The sequence below is a fragment of the Bos grunniens genome, chromosome 17 (assembly GCF_055505025.1).
Source record: "Bos grunniens cultivar Pamir isolate PY7600 chromosome 17, Bosgru_T2T1.0, whole genome shotgun sequence".
Taxonomy (NCBI): domain Eukaryota; kingdom Metazoa; phylum Chordata; class Mammalia; order Artiodactyla; family Bovidae; genus Bos; species Bos grunniens.
The window spans coordinates 52,620,041-52,640,368 of NC_141181.1; the positions used below are offsets into that span (position 1 = coordinate 52,620,041).

At 38.6% G+C, this 20,328-nt stretch overlaps 1 protein-coding gene across 2 annotated transcripts in view; it reads left to right on the forward strand.

Moving 5' to 3' along the window:
* SBNO1 (strawberry notch homolog 1) overlaps nucleotides 1-20,328 on the forward strand; it is a 57,112-nt gene that overhangs the window by 12,851 nt on the left and 23,933 nt on the right. For both annotated transcript variants that reach the window (XM_086347355.1, XM_086347356.1), the window contains exons 5-16: nucleotides 2,137-2,237; nucleotides 5,805-5,901; nucleotides 7,280-7,440; nucleotides 10,896-11,029; nucleotides 11,217-11,307; nucleotides 12,566-12,727; nucleotides 13,725-13,860; nucleotides 13,944-14,049; nucleotides 14,184-14,337; nucleotides 14,765-14,947; nucleotides 15,764-15,861; nucleotides 17,767-17,918. In XM_086347355.1, the coding sequence (XP_086203481.1) occupies nucleotides 2,137-2,237; nucleotides 5,805-5,901; nucleotides 7,280-7,440; nucleotides 10,896-11,029; nucleotides 11,217-11,307; nucleotides 12,566-12,727; nucleotides 13,725-13,860; nucleotides 13,944-14,049; nucleotides 14,184-14,337; nucleotides 14,765-14,947; nucleotides 15,764-15,861; nucleotides 17,767-17,918 (1,575 nt within the window). The remainder of the gene's footprint in view (nucleotides 1-2,136; nucleotides 2,238-5,804; nucleotides 5,902-7,279; nucleotides 7,441-10,895; nucleotides 11,030-11,216; nucleotides 11,308-12,565; nucleotides 12,728-13,724; nucleotides 13,861-13,943; nucleotides 14,050-14,183; nucleotides 14,338-14,764; nucleotides 14,948-15,763; nucleotides 15,862-17,766; nucleotides 17,919-20,328) is intronic.

Below are 20,328 nucleotides of genomic sequence, written 5' to 3' on the forward strand. Positions count from 1 at the left end.
CAGTGAAAGCGTGGAGTTCTACCACTGGACTGCTAAGGAATTCTCAAAATGTGAACTCTTGAGAAGGATAGTCTGTCTTTCCTTTTTCTATTGAGTTAAATAGTATTTGCCTGCCTGCCTGGTGATGTATACTAATATGTAACATTCCATTTGGCCCTTGGAATGAGGTTATAGATACTGAGTAGAGAGTTCCTCCTTCCACACAACTGCTTTATTTCCAGCTGTGGGAGATACGTTTTAACATCTGATGCAGACTGTATGTAATTTTGCAGCAGAATTGATTGCTTGGAAGTTCTAATGTCCTTGCATTTATGAAGTAGAGGGCTGGGGCATTCTGAAGGAATGGGCAAGGAGTGTTTGTAGAGTGATGCAGAACTAACATTGTCTCCAGTGACAAATGTAATAAAAAAAAATATCAGATAATCTAATCTTTCCGTTTGAGTCCATACTGTTGTGCTTTATGGCTGTAGTTTTACTCTCAAGGTTACTGTCTTGAACTAACTGGAGCCTGGCAACTTGATGCTCATTGAGAAATCGTTTTAACTATCTTAGGACTGATTTCCAACCTTTGTCATGGAGAGCAGGACCATGACCCTGACCTAGCCGAGGTGCAGGGCAGCATCTGATCTGAAATGGCTCTTGGGAGACTTAGGGCTGGTCAGCAGTTAGTGGAAGCTGGTTTTCATTAAAGTCTGGGTTTAATGAGGAGAAAGACTACTGCTGTGTCATTGTGAGGAAAGAGTTTAGAGAGCAAAACAGGGTAGATTTGAAGTTGACCAAGTAATATCTAGTACAATAACATCTACATCCAATGTAACAGTTTTTAAAAGACAGATGACTGCAAGTCAAGGCCATCCTTGTGTGGAAGCCTGAGAAATTGTCATACTGGAGGAGGGACGAAAAAGAAACATGATAAATGAATGCTGAAGATAAACTAACTTCTGTGTTGTAGGAGAGGGTCATTTTTTTATTGAAAGGGAAGAAAGATAATGAAATAACAAAGAGCAAGGTTTTGCATGTTCTCTGTCTCTCTTGTCTTTTGTTTTTGGCTGCCCTGTCTGGCTTGTGGGATCCTAGTTCCATGGCCAGGGACTGAACCCAGGCCCTAAGCAGTGAAAGCATGGAGTCCTAACCACAGGACCACCAGGGAATTCCGTGCCTGTTCTCTTCTATCTGTGTGGATATTGCCCCTTTTGCAGTCCTTAGCCCTTTGGGTTTCTCTTTGGATTCTGGTCTCTCAGTTGAGCTCCAGTCCTTTCTATGAAACTGTTCACTGGCTCTTTGATGTGAAACAAATCTGTGTCCCCAAGCTTAAATTTATTATTTCTGTACCAGCTTCTTTATCTTTCTAACGCTTTAATCCTAGTCATTGTGTAGTCCAAAGTGACAGGCCACCAAAGTACTTCCCATCTTTTGATAGAGTACATAAACAAGATGCTGACGCATTCTCCTGATGCGATTTCCACACTGATCTCAAGAATACCAGTACTGGGAATGCTTCAGGGATGGCTGGAGGCTGGTTACAGGGGTTCTGGGTTTCTCAGTCAAGCAGTTCTGCTTTGATTGAGAGGTTCTGTTTTTAATGTTTAAAAAAAGTGTGTAAACCACTAAGAAGCCCAGGTTCTTTGTTTGGATCTTTATTCTGAGGGAAGGAAGACCAGAGTTCCTTGATTTTTTAAAATTTTTTTCTCCCTAATTAAAAGAAATAATTATTTTGTCTGAAAGTTAATAATTACCTCCAGATCAAGTGAGATTGACTGTCTCTGTGATAACACCAGGTGTTGGGTTTTTGTTTTTTTTTTTTTTTAATGAACTAAGTGAAGTGTCTCAGAATAATGCTAGCCTTTGGTAATTGTTTTGAAATAAACTGCCAAATAGTGTTCTGGTTGAGGTGTCTTTTTAATAAATAGTTTTCAAATTTCCTGTACACACATTTCTTTTTGTTTTCAATTCTTATCTGCATAATGACATGTAGCTTTGAATATTTTTATCCTAACGCTTAATTGGAAATAAGCAGATTTGTATTCTTTGGTTTGTGAAGTGGGTAAACTTTACTGAATTTTTTTTTAAACTGTAGGAAAAACGTTTGTTTGAACAATGTCTTGTTCTAAAATGTAAGTTGTCTCTCCTCATCAGCTGATGTAAGCAATGGCACAGTAAAGAAAGAGTCTTCTAATAAAGAAGTAGCAAGAATATGGATAAATGACATGAAAATGAGGAGTTTTTCCCCAACCATGGTGAGTTTCAAAAACTGTATCTCTGTTTTTGTGTGGTATGAAAATATACTTGGCTCTACCCTTGGCTAAGTGTATTTTTTTAGGTGAAGGAGAGTGTCTTAGCCACATAAACTAAGCATTAAACCTCACTGGAATAAACTAATGTGTTCTAAACAAGGTGATTGTAACTTGCATATTTGATAGAGTATTACATAAAATACTAACACCTTTTTTATTGTAAATCTTGTCTGATAAGTAAAAAAGACAGTGTGGGGCTAACCAAAAGTATTTCATAGTTATAGTCATTTTAGGATTGAGCCTTATTATATAGCTAGTTATGAACTGTCAGATATATAATGGTTTAATTGTAAGCAATTACATGATAACTTTTTTAAAATTTATTTTTAATTGTAGGATAATTGCTTTACAATGTTGTGTTGGTTTCTGCCGTACATCAACATGACTCAGCCATAGGTACATCTATCTCCCCTCTCTCTTGAACCTCCCTCAACCTCCCACCCTATATAATAACTTTTTTTTTTTAATTACATTTTGAAAGTGCTATATGCTTCAGGTAAATTGATACTATCAGCTCAGTCCTCAGTCGTGTGCGACTCTTTGCGACCCCGTGGACTGCAGCACGCCAGGCCTCCCTTGTCCATCACCAACTCCCAGAGTTTACTCAAACTCATGCCCATTGAGTCGGTGATGCCATCCAACCATCTCATCCTCTGTTGTCCCCTTCTCCCGCCTTCAATCTTTCCCAGCATCAGGGTCTTTTCAGATGAGTCAGCTCTTCGCATCAGGTGGCCAAAGTATTGGAGTTTCAGCTTCAACATCAGTCATTCCAATGAATATTGATGACTGATTTCCTTTAGGATGGACTGGTTGGATCTCCTTGCAGTCCAAGGGACTCTCAGGAGTCTTCTCCAACACTACAGTTCAAAAGCATCAATTCTTCGGCACTCAGCTTTCTTTATAGTCCAACTCTCACGTCCATACATGACTACTGGAAAAACTATAGCCTTGTCTAGACAGACCTTTGTATGAAAAGGCAAAAAATTGATTCTATACCTGTATTTAATAATTGCACAGTGTTTAACCCTGCCTCTGTGAGGTGGTTTCTGGTTCCCCCTTTTAATAAACATAATTTAACACCACGTGGTTTAAGTAGTAATAGAAGGTACAGCAAGAGGTGTGTTGTGATGCTCGCAATAAGGATTATGAGTCTGGAGGAAAATGAGACTCAGGTGGCCTGGTAGGAGTTCAGTTTATGGAGGAGGTGTCATGGAGTTGGGGTGTTGAGTATGGAGAATCTGAGAGGGCATATTAGGAAGGGAGCTACAGCATCAATAGGCATAAAGAAGGTGGTAGCTATGTGCTTAGGATACTTGGCTTGCAGGAAGAAATTGGAATGGTTGATTGGGGGCTCTGTGGAAGGTCTTGAGTTTGTTAGACTTGGGACTTGGAGCAGCCCCAGTGAGGGCGACTGGATGGAAGTAGAGGGACTGGTTAGTGACTCAGGATGGATTGGGAGGAAGAAACAGGTTAGGTGGTTGTCAGGTAATCCAGAAAGGAAGTAACAAGGGACTAAACTTGGGAATTTCAGAGGTGATTGGAAACGGTAAGGGGAAAGAAAAAAAATAAGAAAATAAGAGGTGACTGTATATAACGATACCAGAGGATTGGTAAGACTGGGAATGGAATTTGGACTTGGAGGGACAGCAGAGCAACTTGTGCCTGAGGTTTTGAACGGGGACCAGGAGAATAAGTCCTGGCAGTATCAGTTTACTTAGTGATTGTGTGCCAACAGCTTACTTGAAAGTTGATTTTTTGAAAATAAGAATATATTTTTCTTAAAGATTTTAGTGTTCAAGTTTCTAGTCCAGCCCATGTTGCCCATAACATGTCAAAAGTTCTATATTGTCCTAGTAGTTAAGTGACATCTAACAGTGCAAACTGGTAGCTTGTGGACCAGAACCACTTGACATGTGTTTTGTTTGGCCTCCACATTATTTTGAAAAATCTTGACTGTGTCGCTAACACATAAAAATACCTAGAGTTGTAGTGAGCATCTACTGTGTGTTAGTCACATGTTCCCCATGTGCCACAGTTTCCCTCCCCTTCATTTTGCTCCTTCACCCTAAGCTTGGTGTCAGTTGCCACTTTTCTATTCAGCTTCTTAGAAATATTACTTGTCTGGTCCCTGAATTTTGTGACCAGCTAATCCTCCTATTATATCTGTGGTAAAAAAAAATTTTTTAAGGTAGAGGGAGAAGGGAGGCTGGTCATTTAGTATAGTATATATTCCTGTTTTATAGATGAAGAAGAGGTCCAAAGGGGGTAGGGAGGACTGAGGATGTAGTGATTTGCCCAAGGCTACACAAATTCAACAGAATTGGGGTTTGTGTCTGTTTCTTTGGCCAGCCGCATTTGGTCTCATTTCTGAAACTGGGTTTCATTTTAGTATACTTCCTGAGAATATTCAGAGTTTTTTTTTTTCCCTAAAGGACTTCATGGATTGATGTTGGCTGAATGTTTATCTGTCATCTCCCTATTCCTTCCCACATTTGTTGAGTATCTGTGTGTCATCATATTCTGCTCTAGATTAAGTAAAAATAAGTAAAAATGAAACAGAAGCCTGATATTACCTTTTAATACTATTTTATCCTTGGCATTACATGTAGATCCTAACTGGGTTTTCTCTTTCTATTTCTCTGGTCTCACAGCTTCTCCCTACATTCTTCCTTGATTAAGCCCTCATTCATAAAGAGCTTCCCTTTATAGTTTGCTGGTAGTGAAAAGAAGCTTTTTTGGGGCTTCCTCTCCCCTATTTCTCCCTGTCTCTACCCCTTTAAGATTCTGTAGAGGAATACAAGGTATGGCTATAGTGGCCATTCACTCACTTTGCCTGGGACTGTCTGGGCTTCTCCTGGTCTGCTGTTCTCCTGGTGTAGTTACTAATAACTCATCATTTTACTCTGAGATGTGCCAGTGTTTGGAGAGTAGATGATGTGGTATTGTTTTTGTGTCTGTGGAGACACAGACGTCTGAAATAAATTCTGTGTTTCAGAAGAACATTTAAACTCCCGAGTTTTCTGGGGTTTTGGTTTTAGGACCCGAGGGAAAGAAAACAGATGGAGGTTGAAGTGAAAAGAGACTGGGAGTGAGACTTACAGAGAGTCCCTGCCAATGAGGTTGTAGAATGTGCTGCTGGGGCTCAGCCACCATTTTTCTCCAAACCTCTTGTTCTTTCTGTTCTTGGAATGGAGAGTGAGGACTGAAGGTTAGACATCTGGGCATCAGGGAGGCTGGTGGGCAGTGTTGAAAGGGAAACTGGTTTGAGAAGGTGGTGGAGCCCTGTGGTGATCCCATGTGTGTGTTTGTGATGATATCACATCACAGATTGTGCTCATCATTAGAGAAGCAGGGAAGCCATAGAGTATGACCTAGATTTTAGGAACTATAGAATGGCATGTCCTGCTTCCAAGATGAAGATAGTGGGTATTCCTGCAGAAGAGGATTTCTGTGTGTTGGTTGGGCCTCCATTCTGTTGACTTACTTGATTTTGCTCTGTCTGTGTTACAGAAGGTCCCTGTTGTGAAAGAGGAAGATGAACCAGAAGAAGAAGACGAAGAAGAAATGGGTCATGCGGAAACCTATGCAGAGTATATGCCAATAAAATGTATGTCTTTGAGATTTGTTAAAATAATGAAAAACCTCTGGGTTCCTTTTAAACTTAAAAACTTTTCCCCACACATTGTTACCTATTAGGATCTGTCCATGTTGGGTACCTCAGGATTTGATAAGTATGAGCTGTGTATGAATATGTTTTAAAATAGCTACATGAAAATTCTACTGTCAGTTTTAATTTTCCTACACAAATTTAGAACTTTGTTTTGGAATGAAGTCTTAAAACCAAGAGTAAAAAAGCTTTTTCCTTTCAAGTTAATTTTGCTCATATCAGCGGTGATTATAAAATCAGAGTAAATTACAGAGATGTAAACATATATCTTAGCGTTATAGTTTATACAGCTTATCTAAAACAAGCTATAAAAGCATGGGAATCTTAAAATAAAATGTGCTATTTGAATTCAGTGGCTTAAATTAACACCATTTCTTCCTCTTTTCCCCACAAGGACCGTGATTCAGTTTTTGTTTTGTTTTTTTTTGAAGTGGCCAGTATATTAAGTTGAAAATTAGTAATTTTTAGTTTATATATAAATTTTTTCACGTTTTCATTTTCTGAGGGTAATAAAATGGGAAAATGTATGGCTAGAATTTGTTTCTCATACACTCTGGGTTTCTATAAAACGTCACTAATAAGACCACTTAAACTAAAAATCTGTTTACCAACTGTATATAGATTCTAGTTCCCTACTTTGTAGATCATTTCAAATGAACGTAACCTAGGAGTGTGCTCTGCTACTGTGGAGAACCTCGTGGTATGAATTGAGATTGTATTTTCCTAGATCTTTTTAATCAGCAAGTCTCTTTCTATAAATTTATTTATTTTACTCTCATTTTAACTGGAGGATAATTACTTTACAATGTTGTGTTGGTTTCTGCCGTATAACATGAATCAGCCATGCTATGCTTAATCACTCAGTCATCTCCGATTCTTTGCAACCGTATGGACTGTAGCCCACCAGGCCCTTCTGTTCATGGGGATTCTCCAGGCAAGAATACTGGAGTGGGTTGCCATCCCCTCCTCCAGGGGGTCTTCCCAACTCAGGGATCGAACCCAGGTCTCCTGCATCGCAGGTGGTTGCTTTACTGTGTGAGCCACCAGGGAAGCCCGAATCAGCCATGTCTCTATGAATCCCCTCCCTGTTGAGCCTCCCCCAACCCTCACAAGTCTCTGTTTAAACCATAGGTAGTTGGTAATTAGATCACGTTAGTTAAGTTTAACAGTACTTTACATCATTCGGTGACTTTATATAGGATCCCAGGGTTACTTACATTTCTCTGTCAGAGGAGAAATGCTATAATATTTTATGATAAGAGTGGAAGTGTTATTACTCAGAATAATTAAAATGAAGTATTTTTAAACCTTTGTTTAGTAAAAATTGGCCTACGTCACCCAGATGCCGTAGTTGAGACTAGTTCTTTATCCAGTGTTACTCCTCCTGATGTTTGGTACAAGACATCTATTTCTGAAGAAACCATTGATAATGGCTGGTTATCAGCATTACAGCTTGAAGCAATTACTTATGCAGCCCAGGTAAGCCATAATATTTTTTAACTAGGTACAGTTTTTATCTTTAATCTTAGTTCACAATATATACTAGTTTTAATTCAAAGTTTTCCTTGAATGAAAATCTTGTGAATGTGATTTTTTTTAGTTTTATGAAATGGATAGGATTTATGAAATAGATAGTTTTATGAAATGAAAAGAATAGCATGGATTTGGTGACTGCATTTATAGTGGAAATGATAAATTGTCATAGCCTTTCTGGGGCTCACTGGGAACATGTATTAAAATTAAAAATGTGTATATCCTTTGACCTAACAGTTCGGTTACTGGAACTGGGAGTCTGTTTCATGGAACTATTAGATAAGAACATATGTATCAGGCTATTTGTTGCAGCTTTTTTCCCCTAGAGACTGAAAGCTAGACTAGATTTGAAAGCTCACACCCTTGGGGAGTGATTGAATAAACTTTGGTATTACCATATGGGTGTTGTACTAGCTTTTATCTTATGCCAGTTGTCTTTGAGAGGATTTCTGATATACTCCATTTTTGTAAAATAAATATGCAACCATCCACTATATTTATGTGTTATAAAAAGGTTTGTATTTGATTGTATAGTCAATGAAAAATTATGGAAGAATGCTCACCAGTTTGTTAGCTTTAGTTACCTGCTGCACGCGAGGGTAGCAAGGGAAAAAAACAAAGTCAGACCTTGAAGATAGGGCAGATTTGGTTCCCGACCACCACAGTACAGCAAACATTGTATAAAATGAGCCACATGAACTTTTTTGTCTCCCAGTGCATGCAAAACTTAGTGTTTACACTATGATGTCTGCTAAGTGTACAGTAGCACTGCTGCTAAGTCGCTTCAGTCGCGTCCGACTCTGTGCGACCCCATAGACGGCAGCTCACCAGGCCCCACTGTCCCTGGGATTCTCCAGGCAAGAACACTGGAGTGGGTTGCCATTTCCTTCTCCAGTGCATGAAAGTGAAAAGTTCCAGTGCATGAGAGTGAAAAGTAAAAGTGAAGTCGCTCAGTCATGTCTGACTCTTCCCGACCCCATGGACTGAAGCCTACCAGGCTCCTCTGTCCATGGGATTTTCCAGGCAAGAGTACTGGAGTGGGGTGCCATTGCCTTCTCCAATAGGCAGTGGAGAAGATAACAATAGCATTATGTCCCCCCCCAAAAATATATATACCTTAATTTAGAAATAATGCTAAAAAATGCTAATCATCACTTGGGCCTTCAGCAAATTGTAATCTTTTTGGTAGTGCAAGGTCTTAGTGTTGGTGTTAATGGCTGCTGACTGATCAGAATGGTCGCTGCTGAAGGTTGGAGTGGCTATGGCAGGTTTTTAAAATGAGATTGCAATGAAATTTGCCTCATTGATTCCCTCTTCTTTTCACTAATCATTTCTCTGTAGCACGCAGTGCCGTTTGATGACATTTTACCCACACTGGAACTTCTTTCAGAATTGGAGTCAGTCCTCAAACTGTGCCACTGCTTTATCAACTAAGTTTACGTGATAGTCTAGATCCTTTGTTGTCATTTCAACAATCTTCACAGCGTTTTCATCAGGAGTAGATTCCATGTCAAGAATCTTTCTCCACTGAAGTCTTGAACTCCTCAAAGTCATTCATGAGGATTGGGGTCATCTTCCAAACTCCTGTTAATGTTGATAGTTTGACCTCTTCCCATGAATCACGAATGTTCTTCCTGGCATCTAGAATGGTGATTCCTTTTTCAGGAAGTTTTCAATTGATTTTGTCCAGATCCATTAGAAGAGTCACTATTTCTGGCAGTTACAGCCTTACAAAATGTGTTTCTTAACTAGTAAGACTTGAAAGTTGAAATTACTCTTGGGTTCATGGATTATAGAATGGCTGTTGTGTTATAAAGTGGGCATGAAAGTGACATTGATATCATTGTGTGTCTCCATCGGAGCTCTTGGGTACATCATCAGTGAGCAGTATTTGAAAGGAATCTTTTATTCTGAGCAATAGTAGGTCTCAACAGTGGCTTTCGTATATTCAGTAAACCATGTTGTAAACAGATGTACTGCTCTGTTGTTCCATTTGTAGACCACAGGCAACATAGATTGAGCATGATTCTTAAGGGCCCTAGGATTTTTAGAATGGTAAATGAGCATTGGCTTCAGCTTTAGGTCACCAGCTACATTAACCCCTCATAAGTCAGCCTGTCCTCTGAAGCTTTGAAGCCAGGCATTGACTTCTCTTAAGCTGTGAATACCCTAGATGGCATCTTCTTCAAATAGAAGGCTATTTCATCTGCATTGGAAATCTGTTGTTTAATGTTGACACTTTTACCCTATTATCTTCTGGATAACTTGGTTTAGCTTCTACATCAGCACTTGCTGTTTCTCCTTGTGCTTATAATATGGAGAAGACTCCTTAAACCTCATGATCCAGCCTCTATTAGCTTCTTCTGCAGCTCTCACCTGGCTGTCTTCATAGAATTAGAGAATCCAGACCCTGCTCTGGATGAGGCTTTGGCTGAAGGGAATGTTATGGCTGGTTCGGTTTTCTATCTCAACCACTAAAAGTTTAATATCAGTAATAAGGCTGGTTTTCTTTCTTATTGTTTGTTCACTGAAGTAGCACTTTTAGTTTGCTTTAAGACCTTTTTCTTTTCACAACTTGGCTGTTTGGAGCAAGAGTCCTAGTGTTCAGCCTATTGTGGCTTTCAACACGCCTTCCTTATATTATAATCATTTCTAGGGAAGATCCCTGGCTGCCCAGTGGTTAAATCTCTGTACTTCCAATACACAGGGTGTGGGTTCCATCCCTGATCAAAGAACGAAGATTCCACATGCCCTGCAGCCTGGCCTTAAAATAATCATTTCTAGCTGTTGATTTAAAGTGAGAGACATGGTAGCCCTTCCTTCTACTTGAATGCTTAAAGAATCCATTAAGTAGAGTTATTAATTGGTCTAATTTCAATACTGTTGTGTCTCAGGAAATAGGCCAAAAGAGAAAGAGATGGGGGAAATGGTCAGTGAGTGAAGCAGTCACAGTACACACAATGTTTATTAAGTATGGACAAAGTTCATGGCACCCTGAAACAATTACAATAGTAACATCAAAGATCACTCATCACAGATCATAGTAACAAACATAATAATAATAAAGTTTGAAGTATTATGAGAATTACCAAAATGTGATACAGACATGAAGTGAACAAATGCTTTTGGAAAAATGGCACCAATAAAATTGCTTGATACAGCATTTCTGTCAATTCGTTTAAAAAAAAAAAAAAATGCTGTTTCCCAGAAGTGCAGTTAACAGTGCATGCAGCAAAATGAAACAAAGTATTCCTGTATAGTAAATATAGTTTCCACACTAAGCTAACTGTATGTCATTTGTATAAAAATAGACAATGTTAATATATTGCTAAAATAATATGAGAAACCGATCACCAAAATATCTAAAGGAATAGATTAATTATCAGCATTTTCATTTTCAGCAACATGAAACGTTCCTACCTAATGGAGATCGTGCTGGCTTCTTAATAGGCGATGGTGCTGGTGTAGGAAAAGGAAGGACAATAGCAGGAATCATCTATGAAAATTATTTGTTGAGTAGAAAAAGGGCTTTGTGGTAAGTGCTAAAGACTGTCTGTGGGAACTTTCATTTGCAAATGACCAGCATATGGGGATGGGTCTTAATGAGTAGATGTATTTTTTTAGAAGTGTCAAGGCCTGATTTTATTTATTCCTGAATACTGCTAGAATGATAGGATTTGCATTTAATTTGTGTATTTTTCTTTTCCCTTTCTTTTTTATAGGTTCAGTGTTTCAAATGATTTAAAGTATGATGCTGAAAGAGATTTGAGGGATATTGGAGCAAAAAACATTTTGGTCCATTCATTGAATAAGGTATGAAAGTCTTCTATTCAGTTGGTCATTCAGTAAATATCTGTGAGACAAGAATGATAGTTTCCACTTTGTAGGGTTGTTAAGAGGATTAAATGAGTTATTTCACAAAAAGTATAGTGAGTGCTAGCCACAACTGTTGATTTTTGGTTTAGATAATGTGCCAGGTAGGGTTATGTAGTGGCAAGTAAAATAGGCATTTTCTCTTTTTATGGAGTTTATTCTCTCAACCTTCAGGGTTTTTTTTCATTTATTGTTTCTGCTTATAAAACTACTATTTATGGATGAAACTAATACACTGAGTATAAGAGTGCAGTGTAATAGAGCTGTATGGACAAGTAGTATAGTATGTCCGTTGCATCATGAATTGTGGTTTGGAGACTGGTTTAGATATTTGTATATTCAATGAACTTGTATACCTGTACCTGTGTTAATGTTAAAACAGTTCTGTCATTTGGAAGAAAAGTTTCACTTTCCAGAAGCACAGTTTAATGTTCATTTAGCAAGTTTTTATTGGCCTCCTACTAGGCACCAATTCCTGGAGCCTAGTTTGCCTAGGCTAACAAACCTAATTCCTGTAGGCACTTCTCTGCAGGCCTTTGACAGTGAGTAAATGTACATCTAGTTCTAAGTGAGTAAATGTACAGACTAGTCCTAAGTTGCTTCAGTGTTGCTCTGCCCATCAGTGACTTTTTTGGGGATGAGATTTACTGAATGGGTTGGTAGGTAAAAGTATTATGTCTTAGATAATTACCAACAGTTCAAAACTAAAACATGTAATGGGCATCTAGCAATATTTTTAATTTCTGAGTCAGTATAATTGAGGAGGGCTGCAGTGACTATTGATCATAATTCTTATATATCCCTCAGATCTTAATTACAGTGTTTTGCATATAGAAAATACATAGTAAATATTGGTAGAATGAATATTGTGCCTTTTTCTTGGGGAGAGTTTGGTTTGTAATGTTTTTTGAGGATAGACTTTGAAAACTGGATCCTTATAATTTTATATACATACACACATGTGTGTGTATGTGTGTATGTACTTGTGTGTGAGAAATTTTGTGTATGATTAAGAGGTCCTTTGACTTTCCTAAAGCCCATCATGGTACCATCATTTCCCTGCTGTATAGATTTGGGTGGGATAAATACTTCAGAGACAAAAGTGTATTGGTACCATCATTTCCCTGCTGTATAAATTTGGGTGGGATAAATATTTCAGAGACAGAAGTGTATTAAGTTCTTCCCTTTTCTTTTTCAGTTTAAATATGGAAAAATTTCTTCCAAACATAATGGGAGTGTGAAGAAGGGTGTTATTTTTGCTACCTATTCTTCCCTTATTGGTGAAAGTCAGTCTGGTGGTAAATATAAAACGAGGTTAAAACAACTTCTGCATTGGTGCGGTGATGACTTCGATGGAGTGGTATCCTTTCCAACAAATTTTATATTTTTTAATGACATGAAAGTTAATGTAATATATGGGAATTCTGAAGTTAAGTAAAAAGATTGCTGGAATGAGAGCTTTAATGATTACATAGCTTGCAAGGGAGTCAGATAGTTGATTCTGTTTTGTAGCTGTCATATATGAGGCCACTGTTTAGTTCCTGCTTTAGGAAAATGTTAATAGGTATGGGACATGCTGAATATGCAGCCTTAAAATAGAATGTGGACCTAAATACCCAGAAGTACCCAGCTTTGTAAGATTTTTAACAGATTAATATGATTGGAGCCAATGGTTCTAATGGAGTGGTGGACCCAAGAACTGTATCAGTGCTAGCAAAATGGCAGAATTCATACAGCATCAAAGTTGTCCTATGAGAGCTTTGGCACCTAGTGATGTCTGAAGAAGTTACGAAACTCCTTTCAGCCACCTGAAGGACAGTATAACAGCAGTTAATCAAAAAGAAAAACCACAGGCCCTCTCCAACCCCCCATTTGATTTAAGCAGTCTTCATTTTCCACAGTAGTAACTTTTTTTTTGTATCTAGAAAAAGATTTAAATATGTAGTTAAGATTAGTGCCAAATTCAGTGAATGCCTCTGTGGCTAGCACAGGGGCAGAAATCAAGGAGAAGAATCACATAGAGGGCTTTGTTTATGTTTGTAACTTTAAAAAAGGAAACAGGCTGCAGCAGATAACAGTAAAATGTTAAGGTTTGATGAAACCAGATGATAGGTGTATGGGTGTTAGTAAAAAAAACAAAAAGTTCATGTGCAGGGGCTTGTTACCAACAGCATCCCTCCCCATGATAATCCTGATTTATTTTTACTCCAGAATTGTTTTTCTGTTTTTTGTTTGTTTGTTTACTCTTTAGGACTCTTGCATGTTTCCCCAGGCCTCAGGGAAATAAAAGTTAAGTCTTTCTGAGATTAGAGACACTTGGTACTAAAGTGACATGTTCCTTAATTTATTCTTTACAGATAGTTTTTGATGAATGTCATAAAGCAAAAAACTTATGTCCTGTTGGTTCTTCAAAGCCAACCAAGACAGGCTTAGCAGTTTTAGAACTTCAGAACAAATTGCCAAAAGCTAGAGTTGTCTATGCTAGTGCCACTGGTGAGTATTTATTTAAAAGATACAGGTATCTTTTTACATGTTAGTTTTTCAGCTGTAATATGTTTTTTTGGGGGGTTTTTCAGGTGCTTCTGAACCACGAAATATGGCCTATATGAACCGTCTTGGAATATGGGGTGAGGGAACTCCATTTAGAGAATTCAGTGACTTTATTCAGGCAGTAGAACGGAGGTAATGGAATTTACAGTGTACATTATTTGTTCTCAGTAGCAATCTAAAAGAGGTATTTTGCTAAAATCTCTTCCATGTATGTTAAAGCTCTACTATATTTAATGATAGTTACTGTGTGTTTTAATTTTATTCAGAGGTGTTGGTGCCATGGAAATAGTTGCTATGGATATGAAGCTTAGAGGAATGTACATTGCTCGACAGCTGAGCTTTACTGGAGTGACCTTCAAAATTGAGGAAGTTCTTCTTTCTCAGAGCTATGTTAAAATGTATAACAAAGCAGTCAAACTGGTAAGCCTTTTTTCCTTAACTCCTAGTATTTTTAATGTACCCGATGATGTTTTTGTTAGTTTTGTCCAGTGTAATGTCTGTCAGCTCACAGTATATTTCTGCCGTAAAATAACAAGATAAATTACTGGATCCTTATTTTCCCAGTTTTCTCTGTTACAGTAACTTAAATAACCCTTTATAGCAGAGCATGCGTAGCTTTAAAAATCAACATAACTGTTTCCTAAAATTACTGTATTAGTTAATAGGAATTTTGAGACAGCTCTGTGTGAGTGTCCTAAAAAACATTTGTTTAGAGGTTCCCAAGTTACTGAAAATGCTTCATTGAATTAATGTTAAATGGTGTCTTACACATTCTTTTGATTGAATTAGTCATATTGAAGTAATTCACACTTGAAGATTGAAATATCTGTTGATTGTGTGCCTTCAGTGGGTCATTGCTCGAGAGCGGTTTCAACAAGCTGCAGATCTGATTGATGCTGAGCAGAGAATGAAGAAATCCATGTGGGGTCAGTTCTGGTCTGCTCACCAGAGATTTTTCAAATACTTGTGCATAGCGTCCAAAGTTAAAAGAGTTGTGCAACTAGCTCGAGAAGAAATCAAGAATGGAAAAGTAAGTTGGAGAATGCATTAACAGATGTGTCTTTGGTTTTGTGTTTTAGTCTTTTGGGTGTTGAGGTTTTCTACTTAAAAAAGCCTTTGTTTCTAAAGGATAGTTGTAAGAGTATTAACAGTGAGACTTTAAAAAATACATTTTTACGACAATAAAAGCAATATGTATTTATAAAGAATTTGGATAGCTCAAAAAGGTGGTATAAACAAATAAACATCACTATAACTTGGCTGTCCATAGATGTAACCACTGATATCATGGATATGTAATACTGCAAAGGTTTTTCGTTTTTGGCGAATATATATCTACTTAAAGCACAAAAAACTGGAGCAGGGGCTTCAGTAGTGTTCACTGCTGTAATACTATCACCTGGCTAAGTGTTTTACATATAGCGCATTTCAAATATGCAAAATAAAGACATTGGTACACATGTACAAAATGGGTAATTCTTGTTTGAAATCTTTTTTAATTTATTTATTTTTGACCATGCTGTGTATTTGTTGCTGCATGGGCTTTTCTCTGATTGCAGTACTTGGGCTTCTCATTGCCCTGACTTCTCTTGTTATGGAGCATGGACTCTAGGGCATGTGGGTTTCAGTAGTTCTGGCTCAAGGGCTTAGTTGCTCTGTGGCATGTGGAATCCTCCCGGATCAGGGATAGAACCCATGTCTGCTACATTGTCAAGTGGATTCTTTACCACTGAGCTACCAGGGAAGCCTTGAAATCTTTTTTTAAAACTAAATGTGTAAAATATGTTGTAAGAAACCACATACATATTTTTATTTATAATTAATAACATTCTTTTTTTTCCTCCAGTGTGTTGTAATTGGTCTGCAGTCTACGGGAGAAGCTAGAACATTAGAAGCCTTGGAAGAGGGCGGGGGAGAATTGAATGATTTTGTTTCAACTGCCAAGTAATGTTTATAGTTTTGAGTCTTTACTAAGATTAGTTTAAATGTTAGCATTTCCTGGAGACACAATTTTTGCCTTTTAAATTTAAGTTTTTCTGATCTGAGTTTTCATAATCCTGTGTATCCATAGCAATATATCTATTGAAAAACAGTAACATAGAAATACTGAAATGTTAAGTATTTTAACATTGTATGTCCAGTGTTTGGACTAATGGAAGGGCTTGATTTCTGTTTTGTACGTCTTGGAATTCTGACAGCTTGGTTTAAGTTTCAGTTTTGTCTTTGCTCTGTGTATTTGAAAGCACAAATACACAAAGCTGTATAATAATGGTTTCGTTTGTCCCAGTTTATTATGCTTTCATGTCAGCATTGCAGATAATTCTTGAAAAGTCAAAAGAATTTTAAGAAAGGCTTTAGACGTTACTTTTTGCTTTGTGTAACCAAACAATTCCAACTCTTGGAGTAAAACTAGTAAAATAACTTTTGCCACCATGATATCTTTTGCCTTAGGGGATACATGCAAGTGGCTCCTTTTAAGACATAATTTAAAACTCCTTTAAATTCAGAGCATGCACCTGCTAATCTGTATCTTGCCTAGTACTGCCTCGGAGATGATAGGTACTACATGGCTAGTGCAGCAGTTGACATGGCTATTCCAGTATGAGATGACCGTCAAGTATGAAATATGCACCAAGTTTCAAAGACTTAAGGAAATAGAATGTAAAACATTTCATTGTGACATTTTATAGTGACAGGTTGTTTTCTGTAACTTTTTAATGTAGCTCCTGAAAGTGAAAGTCGCTCAGTCCTGTTCGACTCTTTGTGACCCCATGGACTGTACAGTCCATGGAATTCTCTAGACCGGAATACTGGAGTGGGTAGCCTTTCTGTTCTCCAGGGGATCTTCCCAACCCAGGGAACGAACCCAGATCTCCTGCAGTACAGGCATGCAGGCACATTCTTTGCCAGCTGAGCCAAGAAGGGAACCCACGAATACTGGAGTGGATAGCCTATCCCTTCTCCAGCGGATCTTCCTGACCCAGTAATCGAACTGGGGTCTCCTGCATTGCAGGCGGATTTTTTACCAACTGAGGTATCAGGGAAGCCCTAATGCAGCTTCTTTGCTAAGTCGCTTCAGTCGTGTCCGACTCTGTGCGACCCCATAGACGGCAGCCCACTAGGCTCCTCTGTCCCTGGGATCCTCCAGGCAAGAATACTGGAATGGGTTGCCATTTCCTTCTCCAGTGCATAAAAGTGAAAAGTGAAGTCGCTCAGTCGTGCCGGACTCTTAGCAACCCCATGGACTGCAGCCTACCGGGCTCCTCTGTCCATGGGATTTTCCAGGCAAGAGTACTGGAGTGGGGTGCCATTGCCTTCTCCTAATGCAGCTTCTAGAAAGTGTAAAAGTTGTGCTTGGTTTGCATTACATTTCAGTTGGATAGTCTTGCCTAGAATACTGAAATTCTTCTGACCTGGATTATCAGGATCTTATAAGATTGAATAAACTATTTTTTTGTTTTTGTTTTTCAGTAAGACATAGATTTAATTATTTTAACTCTTTCACATACCTGAAAATGGAAATACATGTGAAATAAATTGGTTAAAGGATTGTTAAAAGTCCTTTATATTCAGAGTCCAGCTGTTCTGAGTCACCTTTTGACTCAGTCCCTTATGTTCCGTTTTTCCACATGGAGTCCTCTGCAGCATTTCTGAAAAAGAAACCATTGGTGCTGAGTTCCTAAGCTGGCTTTATTATTATGTGAAGCTAACCAACTTGTGGTATCCAATTTGGAGATGCTGCTAATAAAGTGTACTTATTTTAAGCAAATACTTTCAGTAATATTTTATATATAATAATTTTGCATACTGAGCCACTGACTGTCACTTTTTTATCTCTCGTACGAACAGAGGAGTGTTACAGTCACTCATTGAAAAACACTTCCCTGCTCCGGATAGAAAAAAGCTTTATAGTTTGCTGGGAATTGATTTGACAGCTCCAAGTAACAGCAGTTCACCAAGAGATAGTCCTTGTAAGGAAAATAAAACAAAGAAGCGGAAAGGTGAGTACTTTCCTTTAAATGGTGCTAGAAGTAATATAAACTTGAGCATTTTGATGCAAGCTGTATTTTGGGTGTGTACTGCCTTCAAAAGACGCTTACTCCTTGGAAGGAAAGTTATGACCAACCTAGACAGCATATTAAAAAGCAGACACATTACTTTGTCAGCAAAGTTCCGTCTAGTCAAGGCTATGGTTTTTCCAGTGGTCATGTATGGATGTGAGAGTTGGACTATAAAGAAAGCTGAGCGCTAAAGAATTGATGCTTTTGAACTGTGGTGTTGGAAAAGACTCTTGAGAGTCCCTTGGATTGCAAGGAGATCCAACCAGTCCATCCTAAAGGAGATCAGTCCTAGGTGTTCATTGGAAGGACTGATGCTGAAGCTGAAACTCCAATACTTTGACCACCTGATGCGAAGAGCTGACTCATTTGAAAAGACCCTGATGCTGGGAAAGATTGAAGGCTGGAGGAGAAGGGGACAACAGAGAATGAGATGGTTGGATGACATCACCGATGCAATGGACATGACTTTGAGTCATGGTGATGGACAGGGAGGCCTGGCATGCTGTGGTTCATGGGGTCCCAAAGACTCAGACATGACTGAGCGACTGAACTGAACTGCCTTCCTTAAATTGGATCATGTAGTGTTTGGTTTGTTTTTAAAGGAAGTGTCTTTTATTTATTTGACTGCGAGTCTTGTGGGATCTGAGTTCCCTGACCAGGGATTGAATCTGGGGTCAAAAAGCACGGAGTCCTAACCAGTGGACCACCAGGGAATTCCCATGGCCCATGTCATTTTGAATGCACAAGTAATCCCCATTTTATATTGGGGCTTTAATAGTTTGGTGCTAGGCACTGTGTTGAGCACTGCCCACACATAGTCTTGTTTAACTGCAAGGGATCCATATGAAAGGCTTTATTTTTTCAGTTTTAATAGACAGGAAATTAAGGCACAGAAAGAGGTCAGGCGATATCCTTAGGTTCACACCACTACTGGTTGATAAATGGGGAACCAAAATCTGGACCTTTCTGTTGTTGATGCTGTGTGTGTGGGTGTGTGAGAGTATGTGTGTGCATGCATGCGTGCTCAGTCTCTTCAGTCGTGTCCGATTCTTTGCAACGCTATGGACTGTAACCTGCCAGGCTCCCCTTTCCATGGGGATTCTCCCGGCAGGAATACTGGAGTGGGTTGCCATGCCTTCCTCCAGGGCATCTTCCTGACCCAGGAATCAAACCCACGTCTCCTGCATTGCAGGCAGATTCTTTACCCACTGAGCCACCTGGGAAGCCTGTGTGTTTATATAGTCTTCTTTAAAGAGACTTTTGTTAGTTTATTATTGAATTATTAGGCATACACTTACTTATGTTTGTTAGACATTTTATAAAAATTGCAAAGTTGGGTTTGTGTTTAGGTGCTTACTAAACTCTTTACCTGGATAAGGCAGTGGCACCCCACTCCAGTACTGTTGCCTGGAAAATCCCATGGATGGAAGAGCCTGGTAGGCTGCAGTCCATGGGGTTGCTAAGAGTTGGACACGACTGAGCAACTTCACTTTCACTTTTCATGCATTGGAGAAGGAAATGGCAACCCTCTCCAGTGTTCTTACCTGGAGAATCCCAGGGACGGGGGAGCCTGGTGGGCTGCTGTCTATGGGGTTGCACAGAGTCGGACATGACTGAAGCGACTTAGCAAGCTCTTTGCCTTTTAGAAGTTAACATCTCAGGCTCTCTCCAAAATGCTGATAAGAACATACATGATGCTGTGTGTTCTAAATACAGTGCCTGACACTTTAACTTTAAATTTTCATCTGTTGCAAGAAATGCTTTTTCCCTTATATTTTTAATATGCCTGAAAGCAGGTTGGGTATTATAACTGGCATTATTTTTTATTTTGGTGACACAAAAAGTAATGCTGTGACCTAGAGTCAGTGACCTGTTAGAGTGGTCAGTGGATGGCCATGTTTCCCTTTTCTAAATTATCTTCTCACCATTTCGTTGGTATGTGAACCTTTTTAATGTTCTTCTCAGTTTTGATTAGTTTACTCTAGGTATCTTCTATGAATTTCCAGTAAGATAATTCAGATTAGCACCTTGTTTAACTTTTAAAAATGCAGTTTTGTAGATTTTTGGGGTAGTATTCCATAAAGTATTTAAGTAGTTTAAAAACCTGTAATTATTAGGCCTTGTCTCTCAACCTGATACACACATTCTGACAATGCCAGAGATTGTTTCATCTTTGTTGTCCTGAATTTTAAAACTTGTGCGTTTGAAGGCTGTCTTGAGTTAATACTTATGTACATAATTTCTCCTAAAAATAATTATATATAACCTGATTTTTTACAGGAGTCCAAAAGGCTATACTTGTTCATTGTTTTTGTATGCTGCTGCTGCTGCTTGGTTGATTCAGTCATGT